General features: G+C 35.1%; 1 protein-coding gene across 1 annotated transcript in view; it reads right to left on the bottom strand.

The window, feature by feature from the left end:
• The window catches only part of LOC123660928 (multiple coagulation factor deficiency protein 2 homolog), a 36050-nt gene that overhangs the window by 643 nt on the left and 10596 nt on the right, over positions 1–24811 (bottom strand). The window contains exons 2-5 of the mRNA XM_045595948.1: positions 4051–4286; positions 1605–1740; positions 1275–1365; positions 672–815 (exon numbers count right to left, since the gene is read on the bottom strand). Of these exons, the coding sequence (XP_045451904.1) occupies positions 676–815; positions 1275–1365; positions 1605–1740; positions 4051–4286 (603 nt within the window). The 3' untranslated portion in view covers positions 672–675. The remainder of the gene's footprint in view (positions 1–671; positions 816–1274; positions 1366–1604; positions 1741–4050; positions 4287–24811) is intronic.

Raw genomic sequence — 24811 nt, 5'->3', positions numbered from 1 at the left:
AGACCTTTTAGTAGTAAAACGTTAAAGGCTGATTTAGTTCAGTACATTTATTACGTAATTTTTGTATAAAGCTTGACTTGTTTTGAAACACTATCAAATTTGTATTACGGAGTATAAGGCCCGGCCCCGTCACCGAAATTCGTAACCGTACCATGACAAGTTGCAGCATCTCGTTGCTTAAAATTGCGTTATACTGCAATCATGTAACTACGAGTGTAAGGACAGATAAATAAATGCGTTGAAGAATTTATGAACTGATTACAATAAACTTTAGAATATACATATAGATAACTAGTAAGAGGATAATCAAACAAACTAAGATTCTACTGTTCATCACGAATTTTCCACGGAATTAGGAATTATATTTTTTAGTGCGAGACATAGGCATACTACAAATGTCGATTTCAATACGTTCTTGTTTTGGGTCTAGTTTTCTCTTTTCTGCCTTATTGTAGAAATAAATATTATAACTATTTTGCTATTAAAGTATCATTATCACATGATCCGTCAGGTGTGCCGGCGTATAATCGCCTTTAGCCCTAAATCTTTCAACCTAGAATCAATGGAGCTGCCAAGTTGTTAGAGCCACTCACTTCAAAACTTGACATACCACATACGCTATATTTTATTCAAAGCTACTCTACAAGTATTATAATAATTATATTACGTACAAAATTACGATGGAGACTTCTCAGACATAATAACTCTCGGAGTTCTATCGGGACTGCTGTTGAGACGTGCAGCGCGATACTCTGAGTACGAAATATACCCATCACCGTCGCTGTCATCTGACTCCAGAGTCCTATCTACTAAAGCTGAAAATGAAATAGTTATTTTTAATTAAGACCTACTACTACCATATAATAATTACCCTATTGCTACATAGTAAAGTAAGCCTAGACCCAGCAGTGGGATGTTACAGGCTGAATCAATCAAAAACTTATACGTAACGCTATGTAAAATTTTGTGACTGTGAAAGTTTAAATTATTTTTTTAAATGTTCTCATCAGTTATGTTATCCCAGTGCTCAATCTTAACTATTGAATAGTATAATATATTCCGCATATTCCTATTGTGACATAACCTAAAAACATTTAGTGTTAATAAATTTCATTATAATCCTTTTTATATCAGCTTATTAATACGCACGCACGCACGCACGCATCAGCCTATTGCAGTCCACTGCTGGACATAGGCATCCACAAGTACACACTTGTGGAGTGTTTACTTGTGGAGTAAGTAAACACTATACTTATTAATAAAATAATACAAACCAATGTAAATATTAAATTTCTTTGCTTCTGACTCTATCGATTCGTCACTGTCTGGATCGGAAGCTTCGTGTTCCATCGTATGGTACACTGCCTGTAACCAATTAACCATTACTTATTAAGAAAATATAGAAATAAAAACCGGTAATAATAATCTTCGCGATAAAGAGTTTTCAGCAACATGATAATATATAGATCATCACTTCAATTAAAAATATTAAAAACTGATAATTTGTAGTCTAGGAATTTAAAAAAATATATTTGTTAAAATATTTGTTTATCTATTGATTTTTTAATTCTTCTGTTTTAAGACGTAATTCGGAATCTTATTACCTTCAACATTTCCAATCCATCCAGTTTTGAATTTCGGTCGTAATCATGAGCGGAGAAATAGTGGAACTCTAATTCTTCTGGTGTCATGTTAGATATATCTTCCGGTGACAGAACTTTTGAATCCTCTTCTAAATGTCTTAAAAATATGAAATATATTTAACAATTACTATTGCATTCTTTACGGGATTTTATAAAATTGAATTGTAAGTTATAGGTGCTTTTTACAGTATTTTTTAACCGACTTCCAAAAAAGGAGGAGGTTCTCAATTCGAATTAAACCAATTGATCAACGGCTCGACTAGTCAGTCATATTCAAAATGCCTATAAGACAACAATTACTAATAATAGATTCAATTGCCTATACTGAATGTATTTCAAAAGGTTGTTGGAGTATCACTCTTTTTAACCGACTTCCAAAAAAGGAGGAGGTTCTCAATTCGACTGTTTTTTTTATGTATGTTACATCAGAACTTTTGACCGTGTGGACCGATTTCGACAAATTTTGTTTTAATCGAAAGGTGGTGTGTGCCAATTGGTCCCATTTAAATTTATTTGAGATCTAACAACTACTTTTCGAGTTATATCTAATAATGCGTTTTTACTTGACGCTTTTTTCGTCGACCTACGTTGTATTATACCGCATAACTTCTTACTGGATGTACCGATTTGAATAATTCTTTTTTTGTTAAAAAGGGGATATCCCTAGTTTAGTACCATGATAAGTAAACCAGGATCTGATGATATGATCTCAGAGAAATTGAGGGAAACTCTAGAAAATGTGCAATAACTTTTTACTGGATGTACCGATTTTTATAATTTTTAATTTAATCGAAAGCTGGTATTTATCATGTGGTCACATATAAATTTTATCGAGATCTGATAACTACTTTTTGAGTAATCTTTGATAACGCGTAGTTACTTGACTATTATTTTGTCGATCTACGCTGTATAATAATGTATAATAATAAATAAATATGTAATACTCGTCGATGTAATTGAAGTCAGTTTTTTTTCGTTTGCGAGCAAACACAATTATTTATGTTGTTCTGTGTCTGGGCCGCACATCACAGTAAAAGTGGTATTAAGTAGTTTTAACTGAAACTGAGCATGATTTTATTATATACACTGTGGATACATTTTACCGCCGAATTTAGCTCAATTCTCTCGGGTGAGGGGACGATTCCAAAAGTGTAAAAATTGCAATTCATCAAAGAATCCAAAATCAAGTTTTTAATAGGTGGGATATAATTTAAAAATTACCCCAAAATCTCTTAAAAAATATTTGGCATATTAGCTTAGAAATTGTATATACCGTAACCCTCAGTCCCTCAGTATTTTAACAAATAACTGGAAACCCTGAATTTGGAGTACAATTTACACAATTATTTGAACGCACGCCTCGTATTAAATTGTCCTACATATTATTAGAGATTTATCCTAAAATTAAAAGGACCAAGGCCATCGCGGACGTAATAAGGGACCTTGCACTTATCACGTGATGATGCTTTTTTCTTCATTTGCCCCCCCCCCCCCCCTCCTCTTGGTGATACGTGGTGACGTTTAATACTAGCCAACCCACACCCAAAATTACGTGTATATTTAGTACCTACAAAGAATCAAAAAGAAAGAAAGAAAGAAGATTTTTAGAAAATTATATTTTAATAGAGGTATCAAATACCATCTAATTTTATTCTGAAATTAGGGACCATGATAAATGTCTAGACAGAAAGGTTGCAGCTTGTTTTTGACTGGCATAAAGATAATTTTAAGGGAATGGTGTAATCGTGCGAAAAACATACTAGTACATGAACATATTTAATCTACATTGTCCTCGAACCACGGATTTGCAAGACTTTCTACAACATTTCTTCGTCAAGATCATACTTCACGCCGCTTTTCGATTTAGAAAGCTCGCGTTTGACGAAAAAAATAAACGATACATGCGATGTCTCTGCACACATCCTCCCAACTTGAGATGTTCCGTGATTTTTGCCAAACCCCCCCCCCCCCCGAGCCTCACATGATTATTGGGTGACTCTTAAGGGGTGCAGTTAGTAAAGAATAACATAGTAAATAATCGCTTTTAAATATAAATAATATGACCAGTAACATCAATACAAGCATACAAACATCACATCATCTTTATCAGCTAACCAAAAATAAGTTATCCTGTTTTGCAAACTCAAAACTCAAGTTAAAATATTCGCAACAGTTTTCGAAAAATATTCAACTTTCTGGGAAAATTTTCACTATTTTTCACTTCATATGAACCTTCTCAAAAATATTAATAAATTAAATTAATCGGATTGAATTGACCCAACCGTTGTCTAGTTTAGCGCATGGCAATATACATTTAGACTTTCATTTTTCAGAAGATAGAAAATTAAAAAGATAAATATAAATAATTAAAATTAAAAAACTAAAAAGCAGTCTTATCACTACTCACTTAGTATCGTGTAATAGTTGTGTGTCACTTGTCAATGACTTCGAAGACCTCGGCTTGTAGTGGTGATGTTTCTGGTCGACCGGCAGCTGCCCGTGCGGGTGGTGCGGTCCGCGCCGCATGCAGGACGCCAATCCGTTTAACAGAATAACGAGATATACTGGAACAATGATGACTTTTATTAGTTGTCGTGGACAAATTTTAGTATTTACAGGCTTATTGCTAGTACATAGAGATTGCTAGTACGTAGAACATTTTTAACAATTTAAGTGTCAATACAAAAAAGCTACTGTTAAGTTATATGGCATTTATAAGTATTTATCTATTAAAAAGTTTAGTTAAGCATCCTTAAAATTGTCTATTGAATTAATACGTGTTACATAGAACGAAATGTATTACACGAAACTTTTCGCAAAATATGATGCAAATTCTAATAGTCACAGCAGAATTATTTTAAAAATAACATTATCAGCAAAAAAATTCGTCTTATTTACTCTAAAATCACACAAAGCTTCCAAAACCAACGCCACACGTCCTCAATTAAATCGACAATTGGCAAATAACTAGACAAAGCAACATTCAAGATCGGCGCTTATACCTGTGATTGAGGGGCACTGGAACATAAAGGGTAGGGACGGTGGACAGATGGGACCGTAGCCCCATGGGGCTACGGTCCGCGGGGTAGAGTACATCCCGCGGAGAAGCAATATTCACACCTCATTTCACAAGTACCCTGCATAACATTTGTAGCGTTCAAAAAAAAGCAAAAAACTAGATTTCAGTCTATTCTAATTACTGGTGTCTACAACTATTTTATATAATGTTTCGATTCTACGTAGAAAATAATATACAACAACGTTTTTAAGGGAGCCTATTTTTTATTCCTTATTTTAAATTAATATATTATAAAATTATTATAATTTCTAAAATTGCAAGACTGTCAATGACTACAATCTATATATATATAAGCTCCGTGTCACGATGTATGTTAGCAATAAACTCCGAAGCTACTGAACCAATTTTCATGAAATTTTAAATGCATGTGTAATTTTATCCCAACTTGGGAGATAGGATAGTTGATATCTCAATAATTGATCTCGATATTTGTTTTACTTTAGTGTGTATTTGCAAATTAAATGTTTATTATACGACTTTAGTGTGTATTTGTCCGTTAGTTCTGTAAAATCCTAATGGATGGTGGCTTAGCAACAAGTTACATAGATATTCGATAGGTGGCACCATATTTCTATTCCTAGATTATAGATAGCGCATTTGAGTATAGAATTTACATATATTTTCATGCTTATAATATATTTGACCAATCATATCACGAATTTATAAAATATTAATTTGATTGTATCAAAAGAATTAGTAAAAAACTGGGTAACGCGTGGCTGGGTCAGCTAGTACAATATACAAACTTCCTCAGGTTAAGTTTATCTCATTACAAATCATATATGGCGATGCAATCGTCCGAAAATTCGCTAGAACATAATTTAAAATCAAATAAAGAATAACTAAATTACAATACTAATTACTCTATTACATTAACGTCTCTGTAACTTTAGTCAATAACAAAAACAGGTGTCTTAAGAGTACCCTTTAAAAAATCTATTACAATGTACTTTCAATACGTCGTATGAATAATTTATTTTCGTCCCCTCGATCAAACTGAACAGTTGTTCTGCAGAAAGACGAGACTGGTCTTTAATCGGACCCCTCTTTATAATAGAGTACAGTGTATAAAATGAAGCCGTAATGGAGGACAAATTATGCGTTCGCGGTGACAAGTGCGCCCCGTATGCCATGGTGTCCGTCACAAGCGATGTCATTTGATACACACGAAAAAGTAGAATAGATCTCTTATATTTATTTATATATTAATACTAGCTGACTTGAAAGACCTTATCCCGTCTTTTTGACTGGAAAACGCGTAGTTTAAATTTGTGTGAAATATAAATTACGACCGTATTCTCATACCTGACAAATATACACAAAATTTTTCATAAAAATCGATCGAGCCGTTTCAGAGGAGTGCGACCACAAACATTGTGAGACGATTTTTTGTATGTAATGTAATGTAACATGCATTAATATATCAATTCAACGAAACTATTACATTATATGAAATTATTAAATAATTAATAAATAATAAAATATTAAATGAAACTGAACATTCAGTGTAATAAAATTCAACGTAGTTTGATAGACACCGGAAGGAGTTATAAACATTACGACTCTAAATTCGTGACTTGTTTTTTTGTTTTGGTTTTTCATAACATATGATATATTTTATGTTAGTTTCTTAAAATGGAATAAATAAGTCTAAAATAATATTATGATGGTTTTAAAATAATATAAACAAGATTAATAATTTTGCACTAAAGTGATCGTGTGTCACAAATAAATGTCGGCTGCCTGCCCACCATATTATCACCCGATAACACCCTAATCCTATGCGATTACAATGCACACTATACACGGGTCACGAATTCCTTTATTCATCACAAAGCTCTGGTTACACTTCGCACATTAAGCGCGAAAAGTGACAACGTCTGTGATTAACAGATATTTCAAAAATGTCTGGGTGCTATTTATATTTTCGTAACAATAATTTCAGATTAATTACATGTACATATTAAGATTAATAAATTATTTTAAAATCCTAAGTAGCACTGCTTGGTCTTCAAGTAGATTAATTAATAAGTTAAATTTACATTAATGTATTATCTTTTGCGCGTTACCTTTGAAAAAATTAAGAAAACATGACTATGTATGAATTGTATTTTAAGAAATTTTAAGCACCCAGGAAAGTTGGCCAATCCAGTGTAGACCTGCTTCATCCTTCTCTTGGTTAAAGATTAAGATCTGTATCGAAGCAAAGAAGCTTATCTACAGATTGCAGTGGAACATTAACGGGCTCTTACTGCCCTTTTATACATAAATATTAATTTTTTAAATAAGGTTTACATATAATGTGATGATAAATTAACAAAAATTTCTATAACCTTAGAAATACACATTGGTTTATAAATATTACCAGCACAGTAACACTAAATATTAATCTATGCAACACATCAAATTAAATAAAAATCATTTACCTTCAGATTTCATTTCTTGCGCATTACTTGAACCCTCCGTTTATTTTTTAAACATACAAATAATATTTCTATTTGGATTGCATTGACTCTTGTTCGATAGCGTCTGTCAAACGCCACTTCAAATCACTTCTACAGCGCAAGCGCAAACATGTTATTGTGAAATACGCTTTAATACCTTTGAGTATAATAGAATTTGCCTTGAGAGTAATAACGTTTTCAGCGCATGCTTTTCAAACACTCATTTGTTTGTCTTAGTAATAAATAGATGGCGTAAGTAATACTAAACTAATTGAAGAGGCAAAAGTTCAAATAGAACGCATCGCTGGAAATTATCGCGATTACAAATAATAATAAATTTCAGTCATCGGTCGGCTTCAATAGTTCCAAGGTGGTAGTCAAACTTTTTTATTCCTTAGTTGCCTCTTACGACACCCATGGGAAGAAAGGGGGTGGCTAAATTCTTTCAAAACCCCTTCAATTACATCGACAAGTAGTACAACTTAAGTGGACAAAAAAATAGCTAAGTAAATACGCACTATTAAAGATTACTCAAAAAGTAATCATTAAATATCGATCAAATAAGACTACATGACAAGTATTAGCTTTCGACTAAAGTAAGAATCATCAAAATCGATAACCCAGTGAAAAGTTATGTAGTTTAATACAACGTAGGTCGACGAAAAAATAGTCAAGTAAATACGCATTATTAGATATAACTCTAAAAAGTCTTGTCAGATATCAATAAAATTTAATTGGAATTACATGACACGCAATACCTTTCAATTAAAGTAAAATTCATCGAAATCGGTCCACCCAGTCAAAAATTCTGATGTAACATACATAAAAAAATACAATCGAATTGAGGATCGCCTTCTTTTTTGGAAGGCGGTTAAGAATGAAAATGTTGGCAAATGACAGTTTTTTTTTTCAATGAGCCCTGAAGAATAGAGTTTTTTTATTTCAATTATATAAGTAAATTAATACCATACAGGCTTTCAAAGGCTTATTTAAATATAGGTAGGTTGTGCTTTTTCGAAAAATATATATACGGATGGCCCCGGTAGTTTGTTATTAGTGCTGTATTAACGATTGTTTTAAAATAAATTATATACTTATTAATTAGAAATTGTTGAAAAATTGTAATCTTCTTATTAATAAAATTCTGGTGTCAAAATGTTAGTTAGAATTCTCCTCCGAAACAGCTCGACCGATATTTATGAAATTTTGTGTGCATATCGGGTAGATCTGAAAATTGGCCAACATCTATTTTTCATACCCCTAAGTTATAAGACACCCACAGCCCCCGTGGTGGATAAAAGGGTTTTTTTTTATATATCACTAGGTCGGCAAACAAGCGTACGGCTCACCCGATGGCAAGAGATTACCCTAGCTTATAGACGACTGCAAGACCAGAAGCATCGCAAGCGCGTTGCCGACCCAATCCCCAATCCCCCCAGGAGCTCTGGTCACCTTACTCACCAACAGGACACAAGACTGCTTGAAATCAGAATTATTTAGCTGTGATTTTCTGTAAGGTCGAGGTACTACCCCACTCACGTTTACTAACATATATGGCAAACAACGTTTGCGGTGTCAGCTAGTATATTATAATAAAACTAAATAGTTTAGTTATAACTTTATCTCTTATCTATCACAAATTAAATTTGAGTAGTACGTATCCCAGTTTTTTTACGGATGGTACTCCAGCACAGAAATAATCATAAAAATACGAAATTTAATATAATCAGAAGGCCAACTGCGTCAATCGTGCATCATGTATCCATCATTTTAAAATTTAATTCAAACAAACGTGTGTCCAAAAAAAACGTTACGATATAACCGGAAAAAAAAAACTAACTTATTTTCATTTTAAACTAATTAATACCTAAAAATGATACCCACGGCCAATTCAAAATAATTCAATAAAATACCAATGAGCTGAATAAGTATCAACATATAACAAAAGCTATTTTTTTTTTAAAAATAAGCAAACACTTTTAACTCTAGTAGCATCCTTTTTTCCAGGTGTGTTGATTTGATTAGAAATATGTTATTTCATACCAAAGCGAGTATCATGATCAGCCTGTCTCTGCCGATACCTTGATAAGACAATTTTAAACACAATTATTATATGCATACATGCTTAAACTTAATGTAGTTCTAGGCTGAAGTAGTATTAGTATTTATTTTTTATTTTCATTTCTTTTTGTCTATTTTTTAAAATATAATTTAAGTTAAACAGTCAAGAGATACATATATTACATTTATTCATATATACCTATTTTTTTTGTTTTTAATAAAAGAGTACTTCTCAAAACAGAACTCCGCAATTCAGCAAGAATATTTCCTATTTATACTTCACTAGCTTTTACTCGCAGCTTCACCCATATTGTTTTTTTTTAATAAAAGTAACTTATGATATCTCCAAGAATATGCGTACAAAGTTTCGTGATAATCGGTTAAGTAGTTTTTGCGCGAAAGCGTAACAAACAAACTTACATTAATAATATTGTAGAGATTAAATCATGTATATAACTTATTGCTTAACATCGAATATAATAATAAATTCAATTGACATCCGAAAATTTTACGAAATAGACACATTTACATAAAATTAAGTATAGTAGTAAAATATAATAAATACTCGCTTGTGGCAATTTTATTGTAATGTAATGAAAATTAGACTTTTATGTATAAGATTGTTTTTTAAATCTTTTTATTTAGTCTAAGCATTTGTTAAATACTCGTTTCAGAAATAATTAAGAAGATACTCCACATTCCACGGTGCTGTTTTACTGGTAGTAAAACTGGTAGTTAAAATTTACCGACTTAATATTTTTTGCTTGGTAATTACATCAATATAGCCTTTATGCGCCTTTCTACACTTTATTTATAATATGCTATTGTTTTGATTGTTGTTGTGTACAATAAAGAGTATATCTTATCTTACATATAAATAAAAATGAATGTTGCTAAGCGCATAACTCGAAAATGGCTCGACCAATTCGGCTAATTTATTTTTTTGTATGTTCTTTAAGGCCCACGGAATGTTTTAATACAAAAAAAAATATGTTGGCTGATTCTCAGACCTACCTAATATGCACACAAAATTTCATAAAAATCGGTCCAGCCGTTTCGTAGGAGTTTAGCAACAAACACCGCGCCACGAGAATTTTATATATTAAGAGATAAATAAAAGAATATAGAGCAAGATCGGACGTATCACTAGTTGATAAATAAAAATAAAACATGTATCCCAAGATTTCTTAAAAGATTCGAAATGAAACGGCAAATCAAAATATCCGAACAGCGTCAGATAATCAAATTTGACATATTCCTCCCATTGCGAAGAAGACTGGTCTTGCTCGTAATTTTGTCTGCTACATATATATTTCATTGATTACAGTTACTTATTATGAAGACTCTTTGCTGCTGTTTATCTTTTTTAGACATTTCTGGTTACGACATCAACCTGCAGCTGCCTATTTTGCGATTTTTCTCAAGGTACTAATCTATATACTCGTATATAAAATCGTTGAGTCAATGATGATGTGATGAGTGATTGACTCATCACGGAATCTTAAAACCGCTAGACGCAGAAAGATGAAACTCGGCAAGAAGGTAATTTGTACTTAGTAGATATCCGCTAAGAACGGAATTTTTGATAGGGCCAGATTAAAGACGCCACGTTGGCGCAACGATCACGGCCATGGATTGTGCCTGTTGCGCTGGCGATTGCGGGTTCGATCCCCGCGCATGACAAACATTTGTATTGACCGTACAGGTGTTTGTCGTGGTCTGGGTATTTGTGCAGTCCTTGTGGATCTCCCCACCGTGCCTCGGAGAGCACGTTAAGCCATCGGTCCCGGTTGTTATCATGTACACCTGATAGCGATCGTTACTCATAGTAGGGAATATATCCGCCAACCCACATTGGAGCAGTGTGGTGGATTAAGCTCTGATCCTTCTCCTACATGGAGAAAGAGGCCTATGCCCAGTAGTGGAATATTACAGGCTGAAGCGAAAAAGCTTTCAAAGGGTATTTATGAAACTCCTACATTTTTTGTGCTAGAAACGTAAAATTTGACAGAGCGGTAGTTTATAGTTAGTAGACAGAACAGTAAGAAGAACGAATTTTGCAACAGGGCCGCACTAAAGACATGTAAGAGCTCTAAAACATTTTTATAAAATACTATATTTTTGTACAACAATCTTGGCAAATTTGGCAGAGAGATATAGCTAATAGTTGTGTTCCTGTTGGTGAGTATGGTGACCAGAATTCCTAGGGTAATGGAGGTAATGGAGGATATGGTCGGCAACGAGCTAGCGATGCTTCTGATGTTGCAGACGTCTATAAGCTACGTTAATAGCTTACCGTCAGGTGAACTGTATGCTTGTTTGCCGACCTAGTTATATATATTAAATATATAAATAAATATTTACACAATACACACACGGTCGTCTGTTCCTAAAGTAAGCAACTTAATGCTTGTGTTATAGGTAACAGCCGACTGGTATATAGCTACATATATATTTTTTTATTGTATATATATAACTGGGATCATCAAATTTAATTCTGAACTATTGATTAAAAATGATCTAACAATTTTGTGGAATACATAGTTGTATTTTTGAGTAATTAGTTACAAGGGAAATAAATAAAAAAATAATAATTTTTAACTATCAACTTACTGTTTTAATAAAATTGGTACTTTATATAAGAGGCTGATTAAATGTCCGTTTTTTGTCAATGTATATCTATACTTCTTAAGAATATTTGGTATTTTTTCTAGAAATTTAGGTCAGGTTTATTTAGGTATCCGATTTTTAATTAACTATTGTAATTTTATTTCTGAAAGTTCCAAAGGAATATCGCGATTTGAGTTGCAAATGTCCGACACCAATACTGAAAAAAATGTTATTAGGTACATTTTTGTAGGAAATTTTACTCACAGCATTTTTTAACATTCCAACAAAGCGGAAATTTTCATCGAAAAAATCGACTTTCGTTCTCTCTTGGCATATTAAAATGCTGATAAAATTCATACGGCAGGATATACAACCCTATCGACTGTAATTAGAATCGAGTCACAAAAAGAAATTTTACTAGAAAATACAGCCTTCAAATTAACTAATGTGTAAATAAGTTCCCAAACACTTGAATTACCGCATCTAAATTCATTATATAACGTCAATAACAAAATTTACGATACTATTTACATACGATAGGCAGAATCTACGAAACTAAACTTGTCAACAACTGAAAAGAGCTCGTCACTTCTCTCATCGATAATAACCTCTGAAAATACGATATACGATTCATTTTCTCTTAGCTCATCGGTGAAATAGATCTTTATTCCCTTAAACATAGGAACAGAATTTACTAGCACAACAAGGGGTTTCCTTGCGGTAAGAAAGACGCAAGCGCCAACCGCTGGTGCTATTCTAAAATAATTTGAATGGTCTTGGGTTAAAAATCAATTTTGGCGATATAAGATATGGAGCGAAGACCTTTTAATATTGTAATGTTTATGTTTATAGCGATCTGTTGTGGGGAAGTTAAAAAGAGACGGGCGTATGTAAGCGTGTGAGGGATCGCATGATCAATACATCGGGGGCTGCGTCGTCCGTACGTAAGGCATCCCTAATGGTCGTTTTCTTACATTTGCATGCTAATTGACTTCACCACTCAGGACATTCCTTTTGTCTTGTATGTGTGACGTAAATTGGAGCGAGTTAACGTCGCCTTGGATTTTATAGAGCAGTTTAGTAAAGTAATTTGTCGTTTCTGGTTCTTGTTCTTTTAGTACTTTATGAATACTTATTATTAATTTATATATTGGTAGCACCCATATGTCTATCTTTATATGAGTCTAATGTTCTTTTGCAATATAAGTATACAAATGTACTGGTAGATATTTCTCCTACGCCTACGAGAAGAGGCATTAAATGTGTTTTATTAAAACTCATAACAACACTCCAGTACCTACAAATGTATATATATACTCTTCTGTTAATGTATCGCAAAATGTTTGAGTTCCCATGAGATAAGCAAAACCTAATGTTTTATATCATGAATGTAAAATATATATTTATGAAAAATAAATTACTAACTTTTCTAATATTTAAAAGATAGATACACATTTTTAATACTTAGGTATATAATAACATAAACTACTAATTACACTAAATTAAAACATTCTAAAAACAAATTCGATGAACCGATTCCAAACATCGTTTTTTTTTAAAGAACATTTATTTATTTTCTATTATAAATAGAAACATTTTATTCTTCAAAAATAGACAATTGCGTGAAATACAGCAGTTAAAGGTACGTTATACGAGTATACCTCTGATTTTAGAAGCGAACTTTAAACATTTTCACTAGAATGTCAAAAAGAAGTCGCATGTCAAATCCTAGATTTTGAATTCTAGAATTATAGTGTTTTTCTTAGATTAATATTGAAAAAAATCTATATCTTTCTTGTTTTTATTGCAAGGAAATCCCTGTTAATAAAAGCAAACTAAATCTACCGTGAGAGGAAGTCGGTTATGTATGACGTTATGCGTCTTCCGTGTTCGCTGATCAAAATTACACAACAAAATGTTACGTCACTAAATATATCGTCTATATATTTCATCCATCATTTATAACATAGATACAATACGCTTCAACCTGTAATATCCCACTACTGGACTCTTTCCCCATGTAGGAGAAGGATCAGAGCTTAATCCACCACGCTGCTCCAATGCGGGTTGGCGGATATATTCCCTACTATGAGTAACGATCGCTATCAGGTGTACATGGTAACAACCAGGACCGACGGCTTAACGTGCTCTCCGAGGCACGTTGGGGAGACCCACAAGGACTGCACAAACACCCAGACCACGGCAAACACCTGTATGGCCAATACAAATGTTTGTCATGTGCGGGGATCGAACCTGCAACCGCCAGCCCAACAGGTAAAATTCATGGCTGTGACCGTTGCGCCAACAAAAAACTATACTTATACATATAAGTATTACATAATGTGATTAAAATAATGATAAAAAATATCGACAATAACAGTCAGTGCAGCCGAAATCGGCTTGTAATACATTACCTACGTAACACCGAAACTAGACAATATGCTGATGAAGGGTTTAATAGATATGATAAAAAGAGTAATCTTTTATATGTAGTATAGCTTTAAATATTATTATTTTTTATATAAATTTAACTAAAGCTCCGTTATATAATCCGCATGGCAAATGTTATACAAGGAACATAGAAATTGGCATGAAACAATAAATATTCGTATTTCTGGCAGCGACCGAGATTTGTGGCGTAACCGGTATAAGGTGGCATCACACTGAATTTTTTGCGATGCAGGCGATTACTGCATTTGTATATTTTGTTATGTATGAGTATATAATCTTTTCTTGGTTCACAAGGAAAGTTAAAGAATTATATACAATTTTAACGTTTTATTTGTACAGGTATTGTACTATGAATCTATAAAATTTGTACCTAAGTAATAATAATTTGTACCTAACAAAGCAGTTGACGATGCGCTGGCACAACGGTCACAGCACTGGTTTTTGGCTGTTGCGCTGAAGGTTGCGAGTTCGATCCCCGCGCATGACAAACAGTTCTATTTGCCATACATGTTTGCCTTGGTCTGGGTGTTTGTGCAGTCCCTGTGGATCTCCCCGCCGTGGCTAAGAGAGCACATTAAGCCGTCGGTCCTATTTGTTATCATGTACACATGATAGCAATCGTTACTTATAGTATGGAATATATCCGCCAACCCGCATTGAAGCAACGTGGTGGATTAAGCTCCGATCCTTCTCCTACATGGGGAAAGACGCCTATGTCAAGCAGAAGGATATTACAGGTTGAAGCGAAAAAAAACATTTAAATGTAGCCACAATCACAATTTCATTGTAGCAACTTTTTTTTATATAACTACGTCGGGTAACAAGCGCACGGCCCACCTGGTGGCAAGCAGAGCGTGACGAGCAGCCCTTTGATTTCGGCCACAACATATTAATCTCTATCTCTCTACAACTCACGTTAATACACTTAACTTCACACCTCAATATGTAAGCTAAGCTTTTAAACAGCTAAAACACATCTATAGTCTATTCGCGTTAACAAAATAGTCTTCGTTATCACTTAGCTTAGCCAAGCCCTTTGAATCCTGTCTCAATTTCTTGCTTCTACTGATCAATTTAAACACGCGTTTTAATTTACTAAGATTTATCTGACCAAGGGCTTGGTTAAGTAATAGCAAATAAGACACTATTTTTTAAAGCGAATAGACTATAAATTCTGTTATTATCTCATCGCTACGCTTTATGAAGGATCGCAATCCCTCTGAGGAGCTCCTAAGAGGTGGGCGGTTGCTAGGCAACGTACCGTCTCCCTCGGATCACTTTTAAACTTTCATGTCAGGAAGTTTTTAAGGTTTGCTTGTGGCTCTTAAGACCTCTTTGTTTCGAACTGTTCTGTAATTGAAAATGTTTGAAATGAAACGAAACGAGTCAATATATAGTGATATGTATGTTTTATCGTTATGGTAGTAACCTAAGTATTTCTACATGTTTTTTTTTTATTATTATTTTTGCTAACGTAATTTTGTAGAATTTTAACTACATGAACTATTTGTTTCTTATACATCTTAAAGTCGACTGGTAGATGAGACACACTCACACACACACTTCAGCCTATCGCAGTCCACTGCTGGACATAGGCCTCCCCAAGTTCGCGCCACACATCCCGGTCTTCCGCAATCCTCATCCAGCCTACACCGGCAATCTTAACAACGGGTCCGGTCCAACGGGCCGGAGGACGTCCCACACTGCGTTTGCCAAGACGCGGTCTCCACTCTAGGACCCGTCTACTCCAACGGCCATCGGTCCTGCGACACAGATGACCAGCCCACTGCCACTTCAACTTGCTAATTCTGCGGGCTATGTCGGTTACTTTCGTTCTCTCGCGGATAGTCTCATTTCTAATCCTGTCTTTGAGAGAGACCCCAAGCATAGCCCGTTCCATTGCACGTTGTGCGACTTTAAACTTGTGGACCAGTCCCTTGGTCAGTGTCCACGTCTCGGCTCCGTATGTTAACACAGGCAGGACGCATTGCTCGAAAACTTTTGTCTTCAAGCATTGCGGAATCTTCGAAGTGAAGACTCGACGGAGTCTGCCAAGCGCCGCCCAGCCCAACCGAATCCTCCTATCGGCCTCCTTCTCGAAGTTGTTGCGGCCTAGTTGGATAGTATGGCCTAGGTAAATATAATCCTGAACAACTTCGAGAAGGGTACCATCGACCGATACCGGTATCGGTATGACTTGGTTGTTAAACATAACTTTCGTCTTATCCAAGTTCATACAGAGACCGACACGTCGGGAGGACTCGTTTAGGCCGGCCAGCATTTGGCCTAACTCATCCAGCGTCTCCGCAAAGATGACAATATCGTCGGCGAAACGAAGGTGAGAGATGAATTCACCGCTGACGTTGATGCCCCGTTCCCCCCAATCCAAGGTCTTAAAAACATCCTCTAGCGCAGTGGTAAACAGTTTCGGTGATATTACATCCCCCTGTCTTATCCCGCGCCGGAGGGAAATAGGTCTTGTTCTTTGGTCATTGACATGAACGGTCATCGTCGCCGCGTCTTACATAGATTTTAGTACCTCGATATATCGCCAGTCGATATGACATCTCTGCAGAGAGTCCAGGACAGCCCAGGTCTCGACGGAGTCGAAGGCTTTCTCGTAGTCCACAAATGCCATACACAGCGGTTGATTATATTCTTCCGTCTTTTGGATAATCTGCCGAACAGTATGGATGTGGTCCACGGTGCTGTAGCCATTTCGAAACCCAGCCTGCTCTGGTGGTTGGAATTCGTCAAGTCTTCTGGCGAGACGATTCGTAACAACCCTCGAAAACAGCTTATAGACGTGGCTCAGAAGTGAGATCGGTCTGTAATTCTTTAACAGAGACTTATCGCCTCTCTTAAAGAACAGCACCACCACACTCCTGGACCACGCCTCCGGCGTGGTACCTCGGTGGATGACGGCGTTAAATAGTCTTGCCAAGGCTTTCAGGACAGGTCGCCCTGCGGCTTTAAGGAGTTCAGTGGTAACTCCGTCATCCCCCGGGGCCCTTCCGTTTTTAAGCTGCCCGAGCGCTGTACCAATCTCATCCTCTTCGAAGTCCGGGATAAACTCCGAATAATGGCGCAACAATGGTGCCCGTGGATCTTCGGTGTCCCAAGTCGCAGGCTTGCGTGCGCTCGACGAGTACAGCTGTCCATAAAAATTCTCAACCTCTTCTCGGACCTGAGGGCGAGAGCAGACGGTTCTGCCATCTGCTGTTTTAAGCTTCGCAAGAAGGCTTGTCCCCAATGGTCTTTGGAAAACTTTGGACCCCCTATTCTGCTCAATCAGAGTAGCAACCTCTCTCGTATTTGAGCAGCGGAGGTCTCGGCGAATAATTTTCCGTACCCTCTTGGAAAGAGCCCTCTGTTCTGGCGAAGCAGCCGGCAACTCGCACCTCTGCCGCATCAGATCCAAGGCTTCGGGAGAAAGTTTGGTCTGCTTCGTTGGCTTTGTTGGTGGAAAGTGCCTGCGACCCAGTGTACACACCGTCTTCACCACGTTGTCAGTTATCTCGTCCACGTCGCTAGTAGTTTCCAGCGAATCGAATCGGTTTTGGAGTTCCAACTGAAACTGCTCGGAGCCACATAGTATCAGGGGCAGGCGTAGGTCGGAGAGTAGATTTCATCAAGCGGGTCCGCTCCTTTCGGAGACATATATTCAGAGTGCCCCGTACTAGCCGGTGGTCGCTGCCGGTGTTAAACCTGTTAACCACTGAGACATCTCTGAATATATGCCTTTTATCCGCTATGATGAGATCTATCTCGTTCCTCGTCACAGTATCGGGGCTTTGCCATGTCCACCTCCTTTGGGGCTTCTTCTCAAAAAATGAGTTCATCAAGAAGAGCCCCTCCGATTCGAGGAAGTTGACAAGCGTCTGCCCCCTGTGATTCCTGTGCCCCAATCCGTGTGGTCCAATGCTCGATCCGTCGCGGCCTTGTACTCCCACTTTAGCGTTGAAGTCTCCCATAACAACGCTGTAGAAGGTCGAAGTAGTGCCATGTATGGCCCTTGTAATATCTTCATACAAGGCTTCGACTTCATCGTCAGAGTGTGCCGAGGTCGGCGCATATACCTGTATCACTTTCAGGGAGTACCTGTCGGTGAGCTTAAGTACAAGGTACGCTACCCGGGTCGACACACTACTGACTTCCACAACGTTGTTAGTGAGAGTCTTGTGAACCAGAAAACCGACGCCACCTTGGGAAAGCCCATCACCTTCACGGAAGTAGAACAAGTGCCCGGAGTCCAGGATCATCGTGTCCTCTCCCTCTCTTCGGACTTCAGACAACCCCAGTATGCTCCACTTAATGTGACTAAGTTCTACCTCAAGTTCGGTGAGGTGATGGTCCAACCGTAGCGTGCGTCCATTATACGTAGCCAGGAATATTTTTCTATGGCAGCCTCCCGTACCCCGGTGATTCTTAGCACCCTCTACCCCACCGTTACCACGGCCGCTGCCGTAGCCGGGAATAGTGGGGCTGCCGGGAACTGAGGGCCTTATTTTTAGGTTCGAACTCATGGGGGTTTTTGCCCATAGTCACCACGCTGGGCAGGCGGGTTGGTGACCGCAGGGCTGACTTTGTCGCACCGAAGACGCTGCTGCCCGTCCTCGGTCTGTGCATTTAAAAAGCCAGCAGTTGGATGGCTATCCCGCCATCGGTCGGCCTTTTAAGTTCCAAGGTGGTAGTGGAACTGTGCTATCCCTTAGTCGCCTCTTACGACACCCACGGGAAGAGATGGGGTGGCTAAATTCTTTAGTGCCGTAACCACACAGCACAGGTAGATGAGACGGTATTGCTTTAAGTCCGCCTTTTACGCAACACATTCAGGATAGTTGAGTTATAAATTCACCTAAATAAAAATTGATCAACTTTGCTATAATTATTATACAAAATAATAACAAAAACCTTTGTTCAGAAGTATACGTATATTTACGCCATAAAACTGCTCAGTTTAGTTAATAATTTTGTAAAATACATATAGAATCATAACTAAATAAAAATTTCCAAACTTATAAAAAATGCCAAACCTACGCCTACGTCTCGGCTCTGTATGAACCGAGCTCAACAAATCACTGCGTCGTAACCACTAAAATGCGTAAAGTGTTGCCATAGAGTGCTCGTAATATGTGAAAAAGGTGAAAAACATTTTCCCGCTCATTTAATCTTGGAAAGTGTCAGATAATTCACCACGCCACTTAGCCGAGTATAAAAAAGGACAGAAAACTCACGCCGGTATCATGAAAAATGTAGCTCTGTAATGCGTTTTTTTTTTTTTAATAATCAGAAATTGTTTTTTTATCTCCACGCTTATGTGTTTATTATTAAGTTCTGTTTAATCTGTTATTGATATTTAGTATTTCAAATTTCTATGAAAATTATTTTCCTTAAAAATCTAACATTTTTTATGAACACTTTCTTCGGTAAGTATTCGAGTTTTAACGAAATACTCGTAACTAAGTAAGAAAAACTTTTTTTTCCAAACAACTGTGATTAATCTTAAACACGTTGTACTAGAATACCATAGTTTGACCACGTCTCTAAGTTTCGAAGTGAGCTCAAATGGCTTCCCATTAGGCTTCGCAGGAATACTCATATTCTTTGTCTCCTTTATAACATTTTATTTAATCCCTTGTCACCTAATTACCTTCGCGAGCGTTTTGAATTTTTACATCCTCCTGGTTCCTCGTGCCGATCCAACGTACAACTACTGTTGCGTATTCCTTCACACTCTTCTGGTTTCTATACTAATTCCTATACTGTCCACGCAGCAGCTACATTTAAGAAAACATTAAAAGAGCATTATCTTTTATCATAATTTTAACTATGTGGGTATAATATATTTATATTTGAATATTATTATTTTGTGTGTCAGCTATATATATTTTTTTTTTGTATGAGTATATATGTATATGGACTGTGTGAGTATATGTTTGCGCGTATGCATGTCCATATGTGTCTGTATGTGTGTGTATGTATGTGTGTATATATATGTATGCGTGTGTGTGCGCGCGTATATGTGCATATATATATCAGTTATTTAGTATTTTCTTTTGTACGTCTGTCTACCTACTTTAATTTCTGTCTGTAATCGTTCCTTATTGGGTGTGCTGGAAGAAATCTCTCACAGGGATAAGCACACCCATTATACGTGAGTCTCCATGACAAAATATTGTGTATAATCTTGTACGTATAAAAAATTGTTAAATAAAATAAATAAATAGAATATCATATTACATACTTTGAAAAAGAAATAATAGCATGCATAAAAGTAGTTTTAGTTATATAAAACTACAGCAAATGCTATAATTTAGATGTTTTGAAAATAATAACTTAACTAAAATATAATAAAATGCTAAACTTTTAATAGTATTCTTTCAATAATACTTAGAAAACCATCCAACCATATATAATAAAATAATAATAAAGTATGAATTAGACCATTTTATTCTGAGCGCGACTAACGCCAACAATTTTTCTCATTTAAATCAAAAAGCAGATATTTTGATACAAGTAAAATTAACGAAAAGTATTAAATATTAAACATTTTAAATTATTCAATACTTCACTCAAATGTAAACAACATTCAAAATTATATCCAGTATTTTTCTAAAGAGGAAAAGTTTCCGAGCTAAGAGAGTGTATCGTACAAAATTGATGAGAGAACGAAACCGCGTCGCGGCCCGAAGGTGCTTTTAGTCCATAATTGGCCGGCTTTTAAGATTACCGAGTTCGTTTGACGTCGCATCGGGTACTGTCAGATGAAAAAGTGGAGGTTTTATGAGGAAGTCACATTTCGGAAAAGTGTAGACAAAGGGTCAAGTGGAGTGCTTGGATTCGGTCTGGTAAAATTTACTCTGAACATTAAATATTTTATATTTTTGGAACAGAAATAATAATAATATATACCTAATCATTATGTCAGTACCAGAGTAAAAAAAATTAGTATTTAAAAAATTGACTTTCCATTTTAGTAATAATAACTAGCTAGCTGTGCCCTATGTCTTCACACGCGCTAATTTGAGGAAAAATGGCCTATACCTTCCTTCCTAAATGGGCTATCTAAAACAAAAAAAAATTCAAACTAGTAGTTCCTGAAATTAGCTCGTATAAACTAACAAACAAACTTTTCAGCTTCATAATATTATAGATATTATCTAAATTCACAACATGAACAAAGAGAGTTTTGCAACAATAGTTACCATCAATTAGATTAGTAAATCCAGGACCAAACATCAGGTTATAGAAGACTTAAGTGTAATATTACATACAAAATATAACAATAATCATACTGGTCGATTATTGTGCAGTAACCTCTTTGATATTTTCTTTTATCTTTAATCTACCTTCTTGACAAAAGTGATTCTACTATTAACAGGTCGCAATAAAACATATGTGTATTTACCTTGTCATATTTATTATTTTATGTTGTTACGAGTATTAGTAAAATTTTTGTAAACTTTGATAGGTGATTGTAAGCCTCATAAAGTGTATGTAACAGTGATTTAAATGTTTTACTTAGGTATATTGTTATACATTTATTGTACTATTGCTTCATTAAACAAAATAAATTTAAAAAAAACATACAAAAAAAATTCTGCATTTGAAATTCACGCAAACTTTTAACTTTTACTTTTTTATATACCTATAAATGTCAACACGCGTCAACAATAAAAAAAGTAAACCGTTCTAATTTTAAATATAGAGAGGGCGGTAACCGACGCGTGCACATAATTAGGCGGCAATTTTGACAGCGGGAGAAGTATAAATTTTCCTGTCAAAACATTTTTGCAAACAATTAACTTTTATATTCACCAACTAAAAAGACCACACCTTCTTTCAAACAACAAAACAAAACCACAATTAGCATAACTGCTACTTTCAATTGTGAATACAACAATAAAATCAATGTAATAAAAAAAAATGTGTTAAAACGATCCGGAATAAGATTTAACAGAAAAATATTAGCAATTTTACTCATCATACGAATAATTAATTACGTTTCGCAATTAACCTGCCTAATAAATTGGCGACCTAACATAAATATTTAATAGTAGAAAATGGGTGAAAAGGGAAGAATTATAAAATTACCTCTCAAACGTTTCAGGGTAACGGGAAAGGGTACGCTTTTAGATTTGCACTTGATTTGCTATTTTACCCTGATTTTATGCGTAGGTTTTACGCGACAGAGAAGTGTTGATAGCAAGTAATTATTTAATCGAAACTTTGAATAAATACATTAAATGCGCTAATCATTTCTGACTTAAAAGCAGCCCATATTTATCTAAATAAAAAATTATAAAGCTGTCTATCTGTCTTTATAACATTGTCATCAAAATAATTTTACATGCAATAATGTGCTACAAAACATACGAAACACCAAGGTAAGACCACTCATATTTAAAAACATTTATAAATACAACATTGATTGCGTCGTCTGGTTTCCTCGCTTTTCTCATTATAATCTACATGCCGTACAAATACACTACAAATATATGCGTTTTATTTTTTTTGTTGTCTATGTAATAGCTTGTACGCTTAAGGTGTCATACAAATCAGCTGTTAATAAAGATTTTTATGTGTGTGTGTGAAGCAGCTGTTATTTATCTGTATTTTAAAAGAAACAATAACAACAAAAATTTTTAATTTCAAGAGGCTGTTATATTCGGGTTCGCATAAAACGCTCGTCCGCCCCGTAGCAGCTATTAAAAACTTATTAAACATCATCTCGAGCAATTACCCCCCTACCCCCGCGCTACCCTTTCTAGTCAGGAAAACTTGCCGGGATATCATTGGGCCATAACTGCGACGAATTTTGAAAATTAATCGTCGAAAATTTCTCTTTAAAATAGAATATGAACATAATTTTTTTGTAATTTTTAATCGACTGCTAGAAGAAGGGTAGTATTTAACTGAATTTTTTAAGTAAATTCCGTACGAAAAGTGGGTAGATATTTTCATATGCCTATGAGTTAAAGTTTAAATTTATTTACTTATTTTTAACGTAACATACCTACTGTTAATCTACATTATTCGTAAAACTTTTACGTTGTTGTATTTTTAATGTGACAATTTGTGCTTATAGTAATTTATCGTACCTGCTAAAGTTATCTCTTCATATTAATAAAACATAATAAGCCGTCTGTTCAAACGAGCTTATTTTTATATTTATGATATTTGTATAATTACAGTACAAGGTTTGAATTTTTTTTCGATTGAAACTGTAAGTAGACACTTAGACATGTTTTTTTTATTATTATTAATTATAAACGGGTTTCACAATTTGCCTTACGTGCGGGTAATAAATTGGGTCTTTAATACTTTAAATATTGGTACCTGGGTGACCGAGCTCAGCTCGATATTTTTAGTAAATCGTGAAGGACTAATAGAAGAGAGAGTTAAAATGATTCGATGCTGGTTTGGATGAAGTCTTTTTTAACCGACCTCAAAAAAGGAGGAGGTTACTTAACCAGGATCTGATTATGGGATCCCAGAGAAATCGAGGGAAACTCTCAAAAATCCGCATAACATTTTACTGGGTGTACCGATTTTGATGATTTTTAACTTAATCGAAAGCCGATGTTTATCATGTCATACACATTCATCGAGATCTAATTACAACTTTTGGAGTAATCTTTAATAATGCGTATTTACTTGACTAATTTTTCGTCTACCTACGTTGTATTACTTGTCGATATAATTGAAGTCGGTTTTTTTTCCGTTTGCCTGCAAACACAATTATTAATAATGAATTAACGCACGATGTCTAACAAAGGCAATGTATAAAATAAAAATAAAAAATAACGGTAAATTTAAAATTGATACGAATTAGATAATTACAAGATTGAGAGTAATTGCTTCTCAAAAACTGATAGGCGCTCCAACAAGTCGTGTTTTTTGGAAATCATATTTAAATACGAATTACATATTTATAAAATTTGAATAATTTTTTTTAACGACAATAATAAAAAATATAAATAAATATAAAAAAAATAATAATGATAAAATATGAATAAAATTTTTCGATTTTACCTACATAATAATAAAAAATAAGAACTGCCTATTTAAATAAAAAATAACGAGTGCAATTCGAAACAAAAAAGGAAAAAGTACTTGATCAGGGACATGGGGATTTGAACCCTGGTGTTCTCAGTTGATCCCGTCCGGCCGATTTCCCACCGAGCTATTACAACGTCATTCGAAACTTACCTTCGTATTCTAACGATATTTTTTCACTCCCTAAAAACAGGGATAAAACGATATTTTCTAAAAATGAATCCTAGCTAGATGGATTTATATCCCCCGAAACCTCCTATATACTAAATTTGCCGAGATTCAGACATATACAAGAATTGCTCGTTTAATAATATAAGATTAACAATAGTATAAGATTTAACAGAAATTGTTTATTAGAAATTAAAATATTACATTACAAATAATTATGAAATTTGTAAGTAATAAAATTAAACTAAAGTCATATAATGTAAGAAAGTACTAATTATATAAAGGTAGGTTTG

The sequence above is a fragment of the Melitaea cinxia genome, chromosome 16 (assembly GCF_905220565.1).
Source record: "Melitaea cinxia chromosome 16, ilMelCinx1.1, whole genome shotgun sequence".
NCBI classification, from domain to species: domain Eukaryota; kingdom Metazoa; phylum Arthropoda; class Insecta; order Lepidoptera; family Nymphalidae; genus Melitaea; species Melitaea cinxia.
The sequence above is the reverse complement of the archived record's forward strand: the minus strand, read 5'-3'. Positions and strand labels throughout refer to the sequence as shown.